General features: G+C 38.5%; 1 protein-coding gene across 47 annotated transcripts in view; it reads left to right on the forward strand.

The window, feature by feature from the left end:
* The window catches only part of LOC139747642 (uncharacterized), a 121813-nt gene that overhangs the window by 63751 nt on the left and 38175 nt on the right, over positions 1 to 19887 (forward strand). For 44 of the 47 annotated variants that reach the window (XM_071660151.1, XM_071660154.1, XM_071660162.1 and 41 more), the window contains one exon: positions 17804 to 17914. The exons of the other annotated variants lie outside the window; for them this stretch is intronic. In XM_071660151.1, coding sequence (XP_071516252.1) covers positions 17804 to 17914 — 111 coding nt within the window. The remainder of the gene's footprint in view (positions 1 to 17803; positions 17915 to 19887) is intronic. 47 annotated transcript variants of the gene reach the window in all.

Consider the following 19887-nt stretch of genomic DNA (forward strand, 5'->3'; position numbering starts at 1 on the left):
GCCATTACAAGTTTTAATGGCCATACTTTTCATTGTAAGGTGAAAGGGGCCAATTCAGGAATCATTGATATGATGGCCACAGTGAACAGAAAAAGAAATCATTTTCATCCCAGCCACATTGAATGGGTTAAAGTTGTGTCATTTAGGCTAGGATTATTTGGCAATTTCATTCCTTTGTATTTTTCTGCTGGAAATGTTAAGGGAAATTGTGATGAAATTGGCAGTGTGTATCTGTAGATGGGCTCTCTCTTTGTTCGCATGCAAGGGATTGTTGAGAGAAATGGTGTTGGATTCAGGGTCCTTATGTTTGTATGTGTTAGATATTTTGACTTTTGTAGCCATCAGGATTAATTTTGTATAAAATAAAGAATAAAAGAGGTTACATGCAGTTCACTTGGCTGCTCATCCTCTCCTTGGGGCTGGTTGATAAAATGGGTACTTTGCTAAGAATAGGATATATGATTATTTTTACTTGTACTCGTGTAATTGTTTCTCCCACCAGAATAAGGTAGTATCATGAACAGACGAACTTGGCTTCATTTACAAGCATACTCGTATTTTTATGCTTGAGTTATGTGCTGCAGAACCTGAATATTGAAATAATTGAAAGTGTGAATTGAAAACCTTTTTTACCCATAAGTTTAATAAGATAAACTGAACAGTAATTTTCAGTTTTTAAACTAATCAAAGTAAATACAGAAACATATTAAGAAAGAACCAGAAGGAATTTGGATAAAAGCATAACAAATAAAAACAAGACATGGTAAGGATATCCTGACAAAGTGTAGATAAATGTTTATATCAGTAAAATACTCTGTGGGCATTGCTGCATGTATTCGAGTGAAAAGTCAACTTTAGTGAAGTTGTATCACTGTTATTAGAGGAGTAGAGTCTTACAGAAGATTGTTCCAAAAAAGTCCATTCTTCCCCTGCTGCAGATTGTAGCACACCTTTAAAGCTGCAGGAGCCCCATTAGACTTGTATAATTGAAAAGGATATTTGAATTTGTACTGTATTCACCAAAAATAGTGGCACCTAGTGTGTGTTAAGGCCTGAGAGGTCTGGATGAGGATTGGAGAGGTTACTGAGACAGTGAGGCTAGACTGTCAGCTTCTTCTGTTTGGTTATGTTCATTTTAACGTCTTGTCCTAATTGAAAGAGTTTCTTAGGTTTTTAAGGACAAAGCAGAAAAATTTTCACCATACCAAAGAGCATAACATAACCCAAGGAAAACAGATTTCATTACTTTGTCAATGGAGTTCAGTAGAAAGAGCATAAGTAAAATTGTCACCCAAGGTATAGCTGTAATGGTAACGAAGACAAAGTACTTTTTTTTTTTATACATGTTTACTTCTACTTTGTATGTAGCATTTATGGATCTGGAGAAGGCATATGATAGAGTTGATAGAGATGCTCTGTGGAAGGTATTAAGAATATATGGTGTGGGAGGCAAGTTGTTAGAAGCAGTGAAAAGTTTTTATCGAGGATGTAAGGCATGTGTACGTGTAGGAAGAGAGGAAAGTGATTGGTTCTCAGTGAATGTAGGTTTGCGGCAGGGGTGTGTGATGTCTTCATGGTTGTTTAATTTGTTTATGGATGGGGTTGTTAGGGAGGTGAATGCAAGAGTTTTGGAAAGAGGGGCAAGTATGAAGTCTGTTGGGGATGAGAGAGCTTGGGAAGTGAGTCAGTTGTTGTTCGCTGATGATACAGCGCTGGTGGCTGATTCATGCGAGAAACTGCAGAAGCTGGTGACTGAGTTTGGTAAAGTGTGTGAAAGAAGAAAGTTAAGAGTAAATGTGAATAAGAGCAAGGTTATTAGGTACAGTAGGGTTGAGGGTCAAGTCAATTGGGAGGTAAGTTTGAATGGAGAAAAACTGGAGGAAGTAAAGTGTTTTAGATATCTGGGAGTGGATCTGGCAGCGGATGGAACCATGGAAGCGGAAGTGGATCATAGGGTGGGGGAGGGGGCGAAAATTCTGGGAGCCTTGAAGAATGTGTGGAAGTCGAGAACATTATCTCGGAAAGCAAAAATGGGTATGTTTGAAGGAATAGTGGTTCCAACAATGTTGTATGGTTGCGAGGCGTGGGCTATGGATAGAGTTGTGCGCAGGAGGATGGATGTGCTGGAAATGAGATGTTTGAGGACAATGTGTGGTGTGAGGTGGTTTGATCGAGTAAGTAACGTAAGGTTAAGAGAGATGTGTGGAAATAAAAAGAGCGTGGTTGAGAGAGCAGAAGAGGGTGTTTTGAAATGGTTTGGGCACATGGAGAGAATGAGTGAGGAAAGATTGACCAAGAGGATATATGTGTCGGAGTTGGAGGGAACGAGGAGAAGTGGGAGACCAAATTGGAGGTGGAAAGATGTAGTGAAAAAGATTTTGTGTGATTGGGGCCTGAACATGCAGGAGGGTGAAAGGAGGGCAAGGAATAGAGTGAATTGGATCGATGTGGTATACCGGGGTTGACGTGCTGTCAGTGGATTGAATCAGGGCATGTGAAACGTCTGGGGTAAACCATGGAAAGCTGTGTAGGTATGTATATTTGCGTGTGTGGACGTATGTATATACATGTGTATGGGGGTGGGTTGGGCCATTTCTTTCGTCTGTTTCCTTGCGCTACCTCGCAAACGCGGGAGACAGCGACAAAGCAAAAAAAAAAAACTACTTAAGCGAGATAATGGTAATAGAGGAACAAAGACCTCGTTTGCACATAAAAATGAGATGGTAGACTTTGTTTTTGGTTCATTATACTTGACAGCAAGAGAGTGGATGTTTGCATATTTTGTCTGCTTTTGACATGGTCACAAAGGTGGGAGAAGTGAATGTTTGAAAAAAAAAATATGATAGTAACAATACACTAATAAAGATATTAGGGCAAACCATTTGGAGTGGTAAAAAGTAAGAGGGAATACTGTGGTATTATGAGGATTATGGTTTTTATTTGGATTTTCTCATGTTTTGAAGGGGAAGAGATGTGGAGATGAGGATGGGCTTATGCAGTGAGAGAAAGTCTAGAATAATACATTGAGGAGAAAGAGGAAAGTGAATGATGTAGCCTGGTGAGATCAAAAGATTTTTGAAAGAGGAAAGTGAATGATGTGGTCTGGTGAGACCAAAAGATTATGAGTACTGGAATGGGATGGTTTTTATTGATTGAGTGAGGTTTTGTCATGTGTTTTTGTGAGTTATAACTGGGTTGATGTGATGCAGTGATAGGTGAGATGATGTCATTTAGGATGTGATGTGGTGAGGGGATGATTTGATTCGTGGTCTACTGAGAAGTGACAAAGGTGATATCGTTTGGGGCTAGATGATGTGGTATGATTAAATGCATGATATGGTTCATGAGGGAAGGTTTTGTGTTTTGTTGTGAGGGGATAGAATGTTATGTTGAGAAAAGGTGTTGGGTTATAATGTTAGTGGTGTAAGTTGGAGATAGGATATTATGAAGGGGAGGGAAAAGAATGATGATTTGTGATATGAGGGACATTATGGGATGATGTGGCGTTAGGGTCTGATAATATTTTATGGGAGGGAAATGATGTATTGGTAATGCATGGTGTGCTGTAATGTGAAAGTTGTTTTGATTGGTTTGTTGTTTTGTATGGGAAAGGAGTGTGTGGTTTGTAAGAAGTGAGTACTATTGGGTATGTAATGAGGAGAGAATATTGTGTAATGGGGTGAGGAAGGAATGATCTGATGCTTCTTGTGGGAAGGTAATATGTAAGGGTGTATAATGGTTGTTTGAGGGAGAGATAGGGATAGGTATGGCATGGTAAGGGGGATAGGGTGATGTGATGCTAGGCGGGTGTGGAGTGATGTGGTGAGGGTATATGAGGATGTGGTATGGTAAGAGGTTGTAGAAAGATGTGGTGAGAGAGGATATGGTATGGGATAATGTTGCAAGAGGTGTATGTTGTTTCTATTGTGTGGTTTCTTGTAAAGAGGAAATGGTATCTGGTTTGGTACAACATGTTAGGAGTAATGAAGTATGGAAGAAGGGAGTGTTTTGGCGTATGTTGGTATTTGTTTTGTAGGGGAATAGGAAGTGTTGTGTTAATGGGGTTACAGATGTGTAGTTAAGGGTGCTTAATAATGTGTGGTGGTGGTGGTGATGAATGGCAACTGTATAGAAAGGGTCTTTGATGAGGGCAGTCTAGTTACAAGTATTTCATTTGAGGTATCTTTGGTTAAAATACCAACCAGGAAACTGATGATAGTAAGAAATGTAAGAACTCCAGTATTGATCCTCTTGTATTGATTGAAAGGGGCACTAGTATGTGATATTGATTTTTCTCCTCTTATCCTGCCATATTTGTTGGGGGCTGTGAAGTTGGGTTCTTGTTAAGATTAAGTTCACTTTTTGTCATTATCTGAGCAAAACTGTTAAGAAAAAGTTTGTGATAAGTGATGTAATTTTGTATATTACATAAGTGATCAACATCCAGCTGTATATGATGATTAAATAGCCATATATGCGTTGCTCATATAGGAGCCTCTGCAAACACTGTGCTAGAGTTGCCCTCTGCCAATGGCTGTTAAGGGTGAGGCATTAAAGGATAGGAAGCAGCACTGGAGTCCACCAGTGATGAAGACTGTTACCTTGGCTACCCCCTTGAGGGAGTTCCAGTGGGAACACATGTCAGAGATATAGATAGATAGACATAAATTCAAGTTTTGCTTCTCTGGAAAGTTAAAGAGTAGTATGTGCATTGCTCATGTATGCAAGTTTTGCTTCTCTATAAAGTTGAAAAGTAGTAGTTGCATTGCTTATGTTATGAAAGCTTTGCTTCAGGCTGAAAGTGAATGTATATATATGTATATATATATATATATATATATATATATATATATATATATATATATATATATATATATATATATATATATATGACATTTATATAGTGATCTAATGATAGAGGATTTTGAAAGGAGGAATATAAGGTAAAAGATACTAGAGGTTATTATGCTTACTTGTGTTGACCTTGTATTTTGATATATGAATGGGGATTTAGGATGCTCTTTGTAGTTCAGTTAGGAAGTGAACAGCACCTAACACACTTACCAAGAAACTGAACTGTATGTTGAAGTGTAGAGATTGAATTAACAAAGGCTTTAATTTTTGTGCTCTTCAGTTTATAATGAAATTTGAAATAAACCTGGATTTAGAAATAGGATAGAGATATCATATGAAATTCAGAATTTGTTGGCATCATTGGCAGTCATTACCTCTGGAATTGTAGTGCAGGGCTAGAGTTGCCACATAAAAGGGGGGCCTAGCTGATACAATATTCCCCCCCCCCCCTCTTCCCCCTTCCTCTGGTAGATTATACAGAGCATGTATAGTTTGAATTTAAAAGTATCTAAACTGTCTTTGCAGATGACTTTTCTTTCTCATAGATAGTTTCTTCAATAAATATTACTGCAAAGGAGTGACAGAAGTGGGTATCTAAGTAAAAGGACAGATTACATGGCAGAATATATTTTGAAATAAGAGACAGATGTGCTAAATAGTTGAGAAAAGTGAGCAATAATGAACCATGGGTGTGGGGTTGGTAAGGCTGGAAAGCAACTGTGGTGCAATGCTGGCTTGTCTGTATTGACTAAAGTATTGATCTCAGAGGCAGGGGAGAAGAGGCACTGCGTCGGCCTCAGTGGAGCTTGCCCAGCGTGTGGTGCAGGAGGGGAAGCTTGGGGAGCTACAGAAACTGAAAGCAAATGACATGATTTACTCACTTATTGATAAGATGAATTGCATAAAGTGCTGAGAACTTGAACTGCACCACGCACACAATTTTAGGGGAAGCAGATTTGACTTTCTGGGTTGAAATGGCCAAGAAGAAGAATCGTGGAAAGAAGACTTCCGGGGCTAAGCCCAATAATGCAGCAGTGCCTGAAAATATTCCTGCATCTCCCCAAGGAAAGCCAGATGATTTGGATACCCCAGCTTCTGTAGGAGAAAAAAGTTCTGCTACTAATCTAGAAAATGCAGAAACATCATCAGTTTGTCTTGCCAGTATCACAGCAGAACCAGATGTTTGCAAAAAACAGTATGGCAGTGAAGAAGAAGTTAAAGTAGGAATATACAAAGGTTTCTTTGTTTTTTTTTGTTTTTTTTTGGAGTTTGTTGAATGCAGATGTCAGTATTTTAGTAACAGTATATACTGTAATATGCCATTATTCATATCAAATAGAAAATATTTTTATTCAGTTTTTTGTTTTATTCAGATCTATTTTGAATACTGATAAGTCTTTTGCACAAAATGTTATTTATGGGAGTTATAGAACAGTTTTATCTTTTCCCTTAGATACAGTGTTTAGGGTATTTAGAATGATTGCAAACATATTTATATGAATTTGGGAACAGCCTATTATATGGTGAACTTTTTTCTTAAAGCTACAGATGATGCTATCATATTGGTTCAGCCTATCCATATGAAGGTTATATTCAACCCTTCCTTTGTTATGATTTTATGCTTCATTTTTTTTTTCAGTTGGTATGCATGATTGTGAAGAACTATTAATGCATATTGGCTGGAAATGAACAAAAATGTTGGAAATTTGAAATTGATAGGCAGGCAGTACCTGCAGTATTTATGTCATAACCAATGTTGAAATATTTGTAGAAAGACAAACACCACTGTATGACAGATTTGGGTGCACATGCATGGAATGAAATAGTATGCAGGTGAGAACTGTGTTTGTTTGTGATGTTGCAATTTTCAGATAATTATTTTCCTTTCTGTTTGTGATGCTGCAATTTCCAGATAATCATTTTCCTTTAATGATGGTGTAACAGTTAGTGTTCCTGATCATGATGCATTCACAGGCCACCCAGGGTTGAGTGCATAGGTTCGAATCCTGGCTGCAATAGTTGGTCCATAGTCAACCCTGCTGTACATCTACTCCTAGGGGTTGGTTGATAAATGGGTACCTGACTCAGGCTAGAAGTTGATGACTGAGTTTGGAATAGTGTGTGAAAGAAGAAGCTGAGAGTAAATGTGAGTAATAGCAAGGTAATTAGGTTCAGCAGGGTTGAGGGACAGGCCATTTGGGAGATGAGTTTGAATGGAGAAACTCTGGAGGAAGTGAAGTGTTTTAGATATCTGGGAGTGGGTTTAGCAGCCGATGGAACCATGGAAGAGGAAGTGAGACACAGGGTGGGGAGGGGCCAAGGTTCTAGGAGCGTTGAAGAATGTGTGGAAGGCGAGAAAGTTATCTGGGAGAGCAAAAATGGGTATGTTTGAAGGAATAGTGGTTCCAACAATGTTATATGGTTGTGAGGCGTGGGCTATAGATAGAGTTGTGCGGAGGGTGGATGTGCTGGAAATGAGATGTTTGAGGACAAAATGGTATTTTATTATACTTTGTCGCTGTCTCCTGTGTTAGCGTGGTAGCGCAAGGAAACAGACGAAAGAGTGGCCCAACCCACCCACATACACATGTATTTACATACACTTCCACACACATATACATACATATACATCTCAACGTATACATATATATACACACTTAGACATATACATATATACACATGAACATAATTCATACTGTCTGCCCTTATTCATTCCCGTTACCACTCCGCCGCACATGAAATTACAGCCCCCTCCCCCCTCATGTGCGGGAGGTAGCACTAGGAAAAGACAACAAAGGCCACATTCATTCACACTCAGTCTCAAGCTGTCATATATAATGAACCGAAACCACAGCTCCCTTTCCACATCCAGGCCCCACAGTACTTTCCATGGTTTATCCCAGACGCTTCACATATATGTATATATATTTATATGTATATATACATACATAACTGCTGTCTCCCGCATTAGTGAGGTAGTGCAAGGAAACAGATGAGGAATGGCCCAGCCCACCCACATACACATGTATATACATGAATGCCTACACATGTACATATACATTCATGCATATGCATTACAATGTATACATACATACACAGACATATACATATATACACATGTACATATCCATACCTGCTGCCTTTTTGCATTCTCGTTGCCACCCCGCCACATACGTAATAGCATCCCCTCCTTCCAGATGGCCTTGATTAGGACTTCAGTTGCCCGTGATGTCTTAGCTGACATAAAGAAAAGTACATGAATTCATCATTTACTTATTACTTCTTTGTATTTGTTTTATGCATTGAAATAAAGGTATATGTATACAGCAGAAGCTGCTTAGTGCATCACTTTAATACTGTCATGATGAATTTCAGTAAATCATAAATTTCAGTTAATTATATACTCTGTCTCAAATGTTGCAACTCACAAGATTTAGCACTGGCAAGGGTTCTAGTTTTCAGAGAAACTACCAATTTTCCAGATTTTATGTAATCATGAATTCTATCTTAGTCATCACCGTACAAACAAGTGACACTGCAAGAACTTAAATAGTCCTAGCTTTGTACACATCCAAGTACAAAAATTCCAACTGACTGCCTGATATTCCTAAGTCTGAGCTGAATTTCGATGATCCTTCAAGCACATTCACACCAGCTTCTGTGATGGATGAAATACAAAACATGCTTCCCACTTGTTCTGTAGCATCAGCCTCATGACAAAAGGATGTCACTTGTCTTTACTAAGCTTCAACTTCAGCTGGGCAAAGTGCTACTCCAGCTCTTGAATGAATGAATCTCTTAACACTACTTTAGTCTGCATTTTCATTTTAGGAATTGTATGTTGCATTAATTGGTCTAGAGAGAGTGTGTGATAAGGAGATGTCACTGACTTTTTGTTCTAAATATGAGTATGTTTTAAATGTATAATTGGCCTGACTGTTGTATAGATAATAGGCTTTATCCTTGAATGCAAAGGAACAGATGAGGATGGATCTGTTAGAAATTGAAATCTTTTGGACATAACAGTATGTGGTGGAAGGCATGTTGATCACTTAAGGAATAACAGTGTAAGAGAGAAGTATCGCATTAAGTATGATTTAGAGAGAGCTGGCTGGGATATGCTGAAATAGTAAGAACATGCAAAGAGTATTTGTGAACAGAGACATGAGATGATATATTTTTCAATAGTGGAGGGAGCACTGTGAGGGAGAATAATAAGATGGAAGGATGGTGTGTAAGATGCATTTGAGCTATCAGAGCTGGAACATTCAGGAGGTTAAGAGGTGTGCATGGAAGGGAACAGATTGGATCTGTGTTATACAGAGAACATAGTGCTGTCAGTGAGCTGAACCAGGTCATATGAATGAAATGGGGAAAACCATGGAATGACCTTTGGAGCTTGACTGTGGATGGGGTGATCTGGTTTTGGTTTATTTTGCATGACAGTTAGATAGTGGATGTGAACAAACAAGGCTATTTCTTCTGTTGGTGGCACTACTTTGATAAAGTGGCAAACGACAGACAAGTGGGAAAAAGAGACATATAGTTAAATATCTGCAAGAAAATTTTGGTCTTACATGGTAAGTCTGGGTGAAACATGTTTCTTGCCACTCCATTTCATAGCCACCCATTCTGGGTGTAGACAGGAAGTATTTCACGGCAGGTGATGCCAGTCTGTATTGCATTGTCCATTGTGCTATGTGGATCTGTGCTGCTCCTGCTGATTTTGTTTTGTATTTTTTGTTGCCATACTTATTTTTTGATATGGCATTCAAATACCCTGCTAGTTCATCTAGCCTTCTCCTTTGTCTTGCCACAAAGAGAAAGAGGACTGCACTAGTCTTGGAGCTGAAATTGGAAATTCTAAAATGCTTTGAAGCTGACGGACCCCCAGCTCTTAGTTTTGTGTTAAACCTTGTAATTCAGCCATTAGAAACATCAAGGAATATGGAGAACATAATATTTGTTTTCCATTCAACTTCTCTTTTGGCAAAGCCAAGATCACCAGCAAAGTAATGAATCCAGTGTTAAAAAAGATGAAGTTGTCTTCTCTGTCTAATGTTAATTTGCTTATGCTACCAAGTAATAATGACACAGATGACCCTGCACCATCCTCTCCATAAATCAACTTCTAGATCACCACCACTACTTCACACAACTACCTCATCCATCTGAGCATACTTTTTTGCTTTTGTTGGTGAGTACTTAGGTCAGTGTAAACTGCTTTATTATCTATCATTGTTATTAAGTAATGTTATTGTTATAATGTAAGGAAAGTCATAGAAATGGGTCAGGAGTTGATTCTGAATAAGTTATTGAATGCAGCCCTATTTTGATATTTAATCAGCTTCTCATTGTATGAAATTTCGAGTTATGCCCATGATTTAAGAATGCAGTTCTTGCATACAACAAGAACCCCAGTATGAGGAATTCCGCTTGGAAAACTTCGATTTTCATGGAAAGAGAAGGTCATGGAAACACAAGTTCCAAGAATGTAAGCTGGGAAACTCCCTGTATGGGCACATCGCAGAGCATATGAGAACCAGGGGAGCTGTTTTGTAATTAAATGAAGAAAATGGAAATAGAATCATTCACTGTGTGAGAGGAGTATGAGAATGACACCAAAGAGAATATGTATAATGCTAATTGATCAATAGATCATTACAAATCAGTGTTTAGTACAAAAGTCAAAGAAAATGTCAATAATGGCTTAATGATGAATTTGATAAGAATGCTTTCACTGACATTGAAGCAACTTTGAATTATATAACAAGAGAAAAATGGCTTGTCATTCATTCATAAAGGGGACTAAAGCATCTTCCATGGCAGTAGAATGACATGTTTAATTCTAAATGTGGGTGAATCCTTTGAAAGGGTGGTAAACAAACAAGGAAACAACTGATAGCACTTATTAATGTCAATGCTGAAAATTTGTACTTGGCAAAAGTCCAGAAATGCATCTGCTAATGTGCATAAAAGGATATGTGATACAGTAATGCAAGGGATAAGAATAGAGACTGTCTTTACTGCATTTCTAAGGTATTTGACAGTGAACTGTAAAATCATGTTGGAAAAAGGGGGCTAAACAGGGCATGGGAGGTAAATTAGGCAAATGGTTCAAGGAGTTTGTCAAACAGAAGATTCAAGGTAGGAGATTTTTTTCAAACAGAGAATTCAAAGTGGGAGTAAGTGGGTTGATGTGGATGAGGATGATCTTTTGTCAGAAGCATCTCAAGGAGCAGCTTTAGCCCCAGCACTTTTCATAATGATGATGTCTATCATATATGTACTGTTGATGTGAAATAGAGTATTAGAAAGTGCCCCCAGAATAAGCATGGTGTTGAATGTGGAAGAGGACAAAGAGATATTGCAAAGATGGACAGAGAAAAATTTATTAGTATTTGCTGAAGAGCCATTCAAGCAACCAAGTTGTGGAGGTTTATTAGATGTAACAGTTAAACCTCACAAAGGGCCAACAGGAAAGGAAATTCATGAAGAAGTCAGGGTTAAAAACTTAAGAGTGATTGTAAAGAAGGTAGAATATGAGAACTCTGTAATGAAAAAGTTTATCTGTTCAAGTAATTTAAGTACTGTAATGAGTGGATTGATGAATGAAGACATTCACCACAAGGGATGAATCTTTGATGATAAAGCAGTTCAGTATAGTATATAATTAAAACACAAACTTGAATGCTGCCATATTATATGGTCACCATCAGAACAAAGGAAACAAGAAGGATGTAAAGAATCTAGAGACACTTCTCGAGGAAAGTCTCGAGGATGGAGGAGTTGAATTATCTTGAAAAGGTTAAACAGGTTGAACTGTGCATCATAGAAAGGAGAAAGATGTATGATATATGCATGGTGACAAATTGAGGGTATCAAAAACAACTGTTTTGCTTTGGGAGCTTTTCAGTATGACTGAAACTGTAATAGTCTATAGTAATACTTTGGAACATTTGGAAAAGATATTTAAAAAAGAATAATGAAAGACATTTGAGATGGGATGTAATAGTCATTTAGTTTATAACCTAGTGAAACCAGAATTTTCCAGAGGATAAGTACATCCCTGGGATAGGGAGGAAAGAATGCTTCCCATGCATTCCCATGTGTTGTAGAAGGCGACTAAAGGTGACGTGAGCGGTGGGCTATAAACCCTCCCCTCCTCGTATTTTAACTTTCTAAAAGGGGAAACAGGAGGAGTCATGCAGGGAGTGCTAATCTTCCTCAGAGGCTCAGATTGGAGTGTCTAAATGGGTGTGGATATAACCAAGATAAGAAAAAAGGAGAGATAGGTAGTAAGTTTGAGGAAAGGAACTGGATGTTTTGGCTCTGAGTGAAACAAAGCTCAAGGATGAAGGGAAGAGTGGTTTAGGAATGTCTTGGGATTAAAGTCAGGAGTTGATGAGAGGACAAGAGCAAAGGAGGGAGTAGCACTACTCCTGAAGCAGGAGTTGTGGGAGTATGTGATGGAGTGTAAGAAAGTAAACTCTAGATTGATATGGGTAAAACTGAAAGTGGATGGAGAGAGATGGGTAATTATTGGTGCCAGTGCCCCTGGTCATGAGAAGAAAGATCATTACAGGCATGTGTTTTGGGAGCAGTTGAGTGAGTGTGTTAGCAGCTTTGATGCATGAGACCGGGTTATAGTGGTGGTTGATTTGAATGCAAAGGTGAGTAATGTGGCAGTTGAGGGAATAATTGGTATACATGGAATGTTCATTGGTGTAAATGGAAATGGTGAAGAGCCTGTGGATTTGTGTGCTGAAAAAGGACTGGTGATTGGGAATACCTGGTTTAAAAAGAGAGATATACATAAGGTTACATATGTAAGTAGGAGAGATGGCCAGAGAGTTATTGGATTATGTGTTGATAGGTGCATGAAAGAGAGACTTTTGGATGTTGATGTGCTGAGAGAGGGAACTGGAGGGATGTCTGATCATTATCTTGTTGAGGCAAAGGTGAAGATTTGTAGAGGTTTTCTGAAAAGAACAGAGAATGTTGGGGTGAAGAGAGTGGTGAGAGTAAGTGAGCTTGGAAAGGAGACTTGTGTGAGGAAGTACCAGGAGAGGTTGAGTGCAGAATGGAAAAAGGTGAGAGCAAATGATGTAAGGGGAGTGGGGGAGGAATAGGATGTATTTAAGGAAGCAGTGATGGCTTGCACAAAAGATGCCTGTGGTATGAGAAAGGTGGGAGGTGGGCAGATTAGAGAGGGTTGTGAGTGGTCGGATGAAGAGGTAAGATTGTTAGTGAAAGAGAAGAGAGAGGCATTTGGATGATTTTTGCAGGGAAATAGTGCAAATGACTGGGAGATGTATAAAAGAAAGAGGGAGGAGGTCAAGAGAAAGGTGCAAGAGGTGAAAAAGAGGGCAAATGAAAGTTGGGGTGAGAGTATCATTACATTTTAGGGAGAATAAAAAGATGTTTTGGAAGGAGGTAAATAAAGTGTGTAACACAAGAGAACAAATGGGAACATTGGTGAAGGGGGCTAATGGGGAGGTAATAACAAGTAGTGGTGAAGTGAGGAGATGGAGTGAGTTTTTTAAAGATTTGTTGAGTGTTTAATGGTAGAGTGGCAGATAGGGTGTTTTGGTCGATGTCGTGTGTGAAGTAAGAGAGTCAGGGAGAATGGTTTGGTAAAGAGAAGAGGTAGTGAAAGCTTTGCTGAAGATGAAAGCTGGCAAGGCAGCAGGTTTGGATGGTATTGCAGTGGAATTTATTAAAAAAAGGGGTGACTGTGTTGTTGCTTGGTTGGTGAGGATATTCAATGTAAGTATGGCTAATGGTGAAATGCCTGAGGATTGGCGGGATGCATGCATAGTGCCATTGTACAAAAGCAAAGGGGATAAAGGTGAATGCTCAAATTACAGAGGTATAAGTTTGTTGAGTATTCCTGGAAAATTATATGGGAGGGTATTGATTGAGAGGGTGAAGGCTTGTACAGAGCATCAGATTGGGGAAGAGCAGCGTGGTTTCATAAGTGGTAGAGAATGTGTGGATCAGGTGTTTGCTTTGAAGTATGCAGTCTGTTGTGGATGAGAGGGCTTGGGAAGCGAGTCATTTGTTGTTCACTGATGATATAGCATTGGTGGCTGATTTGGGTGAAAACTGCGGAAGCTGGTGCCTGAGTTTGGTAAAGTGTGTAAGAGAAGAAAGCTGAGAGTAAATGTGAATAAGAGCAAGGTTATTAGGTTCAGTAGGGTTGAGGGACAAGTCAATTGGGAGGTAAGTTTGAATGGAGAAAAACTAGAGGAAGTGAAGTGTTTTAGGTATCTGGGAGTGGATTTAGCAGTGGATGGAACCATTGAAGCAAAAGTGAGTCACAGGGTGGAGGTGGGAGCGGTGGTTCTGGGAGCGTTGAAGAGTGTGTGGAAGGCGAGAACATTATCTTGGAGAGCAAAAATGGGTATATTTGAAGGAATAGTGGTTCCAACAATGTTATATGGTTGCAAGGCGTGGGCTATAGATTGGGTTGTGTGGAGGAGGGTGGATGTGTTGGAAATGAGATGTTTGAGGACAGTATGTTGTGTGAGGTGGTTTGATCAAGTGAGTAATGAAAGGGTAAGAGAAATGTGTGGTAATAAAAAGAGTGTGGTTGAGAGAGCAGAAGAGGGTGTATTGAAATGGTTTGGTCACTTGGAGAGAATGAGTGAGGAAAGATTGACAAAGAGGATACAAGTGTCAGAGGTGGAGGGAATGAGAATTGGAGACCAAATTGGAGGTGGAAGGATGGAGTGAAAAAGATTTTGAGCAATTAGGGCCTGAACATGCAGGAGTATGAAAGGTGTGCAAGGAATAGAGTGAATTGGAACAATGTGGTGTACTGGGGTCGATGTGCTGTCAGTGGATTGAACCAGGGCATGTGAAGTATCTGGAGTAAACCATAGAAAGTTTTGTGGGGCCTGGATTTGGAAAGGGAGCAGTGGTTTCGGATCATTACATATGACAGCTAGACTGATTGTGAATGAATGTGGCCTTTGTTGTCTTTTCTTAGTGCTACCTCGCACGCATGTGGGGGGAGGGGGGTGCCATTTCATGTGTGGCAGGGTGGCGATGGGAATGGATGAAGGCAGCATGTTTGAATATGCACCTGTGTATATATGTATATGTCTGTTTATGTATATGTATGTATACGTTGAAGTGTATAGGTATGTATGTACGTTTGTGGACGTGTATGTATATGCATGATTATGTGGGTGGGTGGGCCATTCTTTTGTCTGTTTCCTTGCGCTACCTCACTAATTTGGGAGACAGTGACAAAGTATAAAAACAAAGATGAAATTATTGCAGAATCATTTAGAAGTCATGACAGTTGATTGAAAGCAGTTCAAGAATCAGTATAGATAACACAATGTGTGTGGCAATAAAGAGTAAGTGTAGCTCACTACTCAAGATATGAGGTGAGCACTACATACTTTCCTTGTCTGATGGCAAACCCTCACCGTTGGTAGTTATTGGTAGGTGCAGTCTCTCTCTCTCTCTCTCTCTCTCTCTCTCTCTCTCTCTCTCTCTCTCTCTCTCTCTCTCTCTCTCTCTCTCTCTCTCTCTCTCTCTCTCTTATATTGAGTTTTTACTTCCTTTTTGGCATCATTTCCCAGTCAGTACTGGTTTACATAAATATTCACAGAAATGGAAACCCCTTAATTCATTTATTTATTAAAAGCATATACCTCATTATGTACGGAGTAGTACATCCTGTTTCTCTTTACGAATTCCAGTGATTAGGCAAACTTCTGATTACGCATACCATAAGAACACACATGAAAGTGAATTTTCTTTAGTTTTGTTTTTTAGATAATTAAGTACCATTTCTCTCTCTCTCTCTCTCTCTCTCTCTCTCTCTCTCTCTCTCTCTCTCTCTCTCTCTCTCTCTCTCTCTCTCTCGTGGGAGTCATACTTGTATTATACTGTCCACATTGATTTTTGAATTGTAGGATTGTCTCTGTTTCTTCATATTGAGTTTTCTTTATTTTGTATATGTCTCTCAGGTTTACACTCAATTTCAGCAGATATTTCTCTTTATTTTGATGAAGCAAGACTGAAATTTTGTCCAGATATTGGATGTTAGCTAAAATTTTTTTTCTATATAGAGAAAAAAGTTTTCCATACAAGAAATGAAACACTAAATCTTTTGAAAGTTTTTTAGGCTTAATTGATCTTGAAAAGGTATCCTTTTTTCTAACACTGATTCCCTTTTCATGCTGCATGGCCAGGGTAATCTCCATACATAATGGTCATGGCACATTATGCACATTCTGCTTTAGTCAGATATGCAACTTTTTCAGAATCCTTTCATTTCGTTATTATGCAGCATGGCCCTTATGGTCTTAAAAATAAGTTTTTGGTCATGGCACATATTTTGCACATCCTTGTCACTAGCACCTTACTATAATACCATGTCAATCAAGGTTTTTGTGTATATAAAGAGAAGAAAGGATAAGAGACAACATAAGAATATGGAAACATTTGGTGCATTGGGAAATATTCGTATAGGAAGACCAAGGATTGCTTAGAAGGGGAAGAATGTAACAGTGTTTTTATGCAAAAGATCAGTTAATCCTTAGGATGGTAGAATGCATTTTGGTTTGGGCTAACGTAGGAATTATGTGATTCAGATGATTATTCGTGAATGTTTATATGGTAGTTAAGGGTTGGAATCTTTTGAGTATGGTGTTGGAGAGTTATGTTAAGGAGATAAGTTAATCTGGAAATGTGTTAAAGTAGTGGATGCTATTTAGCAATGTTGTAAGAGGAAAGATTTTGTTGAGCTTGTCATAAAGAACATAAATGAATAGCAATATAATAGAGAGTTTTATTGTTTGTAGTTTTTGCTCACTCTTGCCAGATTAGTGATAGTTAAAGAATGGTTGAGAGAGATTCAAATGAATTTCTTAAAAGATTTGGATTAAGTTAATTGAAAAGTGAAAAATGAGTAATCAAGAGGGTCATTCTTTACATTTGGTTATTATTAGTTTGAACTGCAGTGATGTAAGAATTTGATTGTCTTTTGGAGTATGGTAAATTAGGAAGAGCCATAGATATATGGAAAAACTAAAAAGCATGATTATGAGTAATGCAACTATGGGTGACAGTAATTAGAGATGTTTGATAGAAATTGTTTTTTTAGTGGAATGTGATGTTCATGGTGTTGCCAAGCATTGCACTTGAATGTGAAAGTATGAGTTTGCTGATACTCTATCATATACCCATGAAAGCAATTCATCTTAAATTTTGCATTTTTTCAATATTGTACCAGGCTTCCTAAGTTTCAATGAAATTACAGAAATATATTTTTCGAGCACAGTTCAGTAGACTAGTGAAAAGTAATTTCTCTGTAGGTGATTAAATTGAGTATGGTTTAGATTTATGTATGCTGCTTAGAGTGCATTTGTTATTTACTGATAACAGTTATTAATCACAAAGTGCTGGTTTCAACTGTATTTCTCTGACCTTTTTCATATGTAGATGTACAGTAACTGAGTTTATGAATTGTTTTCTGGTAGTGTCATGGTTTGCATTTAAGGGGCTGTAGGTAAAGTGGTTTGTGGAAGTGGCTAAGATGTGAGCATTTCTTGATGTGCATCAGTATTAATATTTGTGGACATCTCATTGGTAGATATCAAGTATGGTATGAAGCTATTGAGACTTAGTGCATAGATTTTGTTTTTTATAATTGATGTTGAAGTTTTTCAAATTTTCAAGTATCATGCCTGAAAGTAATATTTTTCATGATTGTATTTATACTGGTGATTGAAACATTAAATTGTGCTTGAGGTTTACCTTGAAAGCAAATGGTTCTTGAGTGGCCTTGAATTAAAAGTATCAAGAAGGATTATTAACTTCAAATTTAGTTAAATACATAATTTTTGTAAGGTGCTTTTTGTAATAAGAACTTCGAAGTCTTATTTAAGTGTAATTGCTAAGGTTTAGGGCTTTCTTCTTATTTCAGGACCAAGGGGCATTCCTGAGTGAGTTTGAGACTAAGGCTTTACAGGTCGCCACGCAAACATCTCAGCAGCCTGAACCAGAGGTTGTAGAGAAGGTTGTGGAAGTTGTTAAGGTGTGCCAATGCTTTGTTTTTATCATCTGATATGGATTTCAAAGTAGATTATAACTTTACTCAGTAAGTATTTTAGTTGTTTATTCAAGTTGATTATAGAAGTAGACCAGAGAAATTAAGAAGCTTGAGAATTCCGAAGTTTACCGTGAGTGAGATACTTTTTTATCAGATTTAACTTTGTCTCTGGATGCAGTATATTAGAAGAGTACCATGTTTTTGTCTGGTAGCTTACCTTGAGTTATTTCTGAAGATAGGGAGAAAGAATGCTTTTCACATTTTAGAGAATATGGGAAATGAGTGGGGATAGGTTGGAAATCATCCCCTCCTGTTTTATGTCTTTCTTAAAGTCGGAGCAGGAGCAAATAGAGGATTTTTACTGGAAGACTCGGTTACTGTTGGTGCCTCATGAATTAGGGAGAATCAAGAATGTACTGGAAGGTAGAAGCTTTCTCAAGGTCTTGAGGCACATAAAGTGAGGGCATTCACTATCGGTATCCAAGGATCATTAGTATCATTGGTACTCTGGATACTCTCAGATTTTTATTGGCTCTTGAAGTATGGGACTATGGGAATAGTAATGAAAATCACATTGAAGGATGATGGATAAACTAAATGACAGTACATTAAGCTTATAGGTGTTTGTTGAAGAACTGTACCATGGAAGTGTTCATGCTTTGTGAGTTTTTAAGAAGGGACATGAATCATCAGATTGTGCAGAATGAAATTAAGAAGTTCTATTTTACTGTAAAAGCAGTTGTTCCAGATAGCACTTGGGTTAAGGATGTTTGAGTGAACTGAGAGAATGTAACAAAATGGTAACGTAGTTAAAAACAGTTGATAAATCGGTGCATGCTTGTATGCCCCTAGTCTTGTATGGAAACACTGTAATGATATAATTGTCATACATAAGTAAATATACTTGAATGTCGTTTCTCGCATCAGCGAGGTAGCCTAGTGCCAGGAAACAAAGAATAATTCAATATGAACTATGTACATGTGTATATATGTATATGTCTGTGTGTATATATAAATGTATACGTTGAGATATATAGGTATGTATATTTGCGTGTGTGGACGTGTATGTATATACATGTGAAAGTGGGTGGGTTGGACCATTCTTTCGTCTGTTTCCTTGCGCTACCTCGCTAATGCGGGAGACAGACAGCATCGTATGTATATATATATTATTTTATTTATTTTGCTTTGTCGCTGTCTCCCGCGTTTGCGAGGTAGCGCAAGGAAACAGACGAAAGAAATGGCCCACCCCACCCCCATACACATGTATATACATACACGTCCACACACGCCAATATACATACCTATACATCTCAATGTACACATATATATACACACACAGACATATACATATATACACATGTACATAATTCATACTGTCTGCCTTTATTTATTCCCTTCGCCACCTCGCCACACATGGAATAACATCCCCCTCCCCCCTCATGTGTGCGAGGTAGCGCTAGGAAAAGACAACAAAGGCCCCATTCGTTCACACTCAGTCTCTAGCTGTCATGTAATAATGCCCGAAACCACAGATCCCTTTCCACATCCAGGCCCCACACAACTTTCCATGGTTTACCCCAGACGCTTCACATGCAGTGGTTCAATCCATTGACAGCACGTCGACCCTGGTATACCACATCGGTCCAATTCACTCTATTCCTTGCCCGCCTTTCACCCTCCTGCATGTTCAGGCCCCGATCACTCAAAATCTTTTTCACTCCATCTTTCCACCTCCAATTTGGTCTCCCACTTCTCCTCGTTCCCTCCACCTCTGACACGTATATCCTCTTGGTCAATCTTTCCTCACTCATTCTCTCCATGCGACCAAACCATTTCAAAACACCCTCTTCTGCTCTCTCAACCACACTCTTTTTATTACCACACATCTCTCTTACCCTGTCATTACTTACTTGATCAAACCACCTCACACCACATATTATCCTCAGACATCTCAT

This window comes from Panulirus ornatus, chromosome 69, assembly GCF_036320965.1.
Source record: "Panulirus ornatus isolate Po-2019 chromosome 69, ASM3632096v1, whole genome shotgun sequence".
Taxonomy (NCBI): Eukaryota; Metazoa; Arthropoda; class Malacostraca; order Decapoda; family Palinuridae; genus Panulirus; species Panulirus ornatus.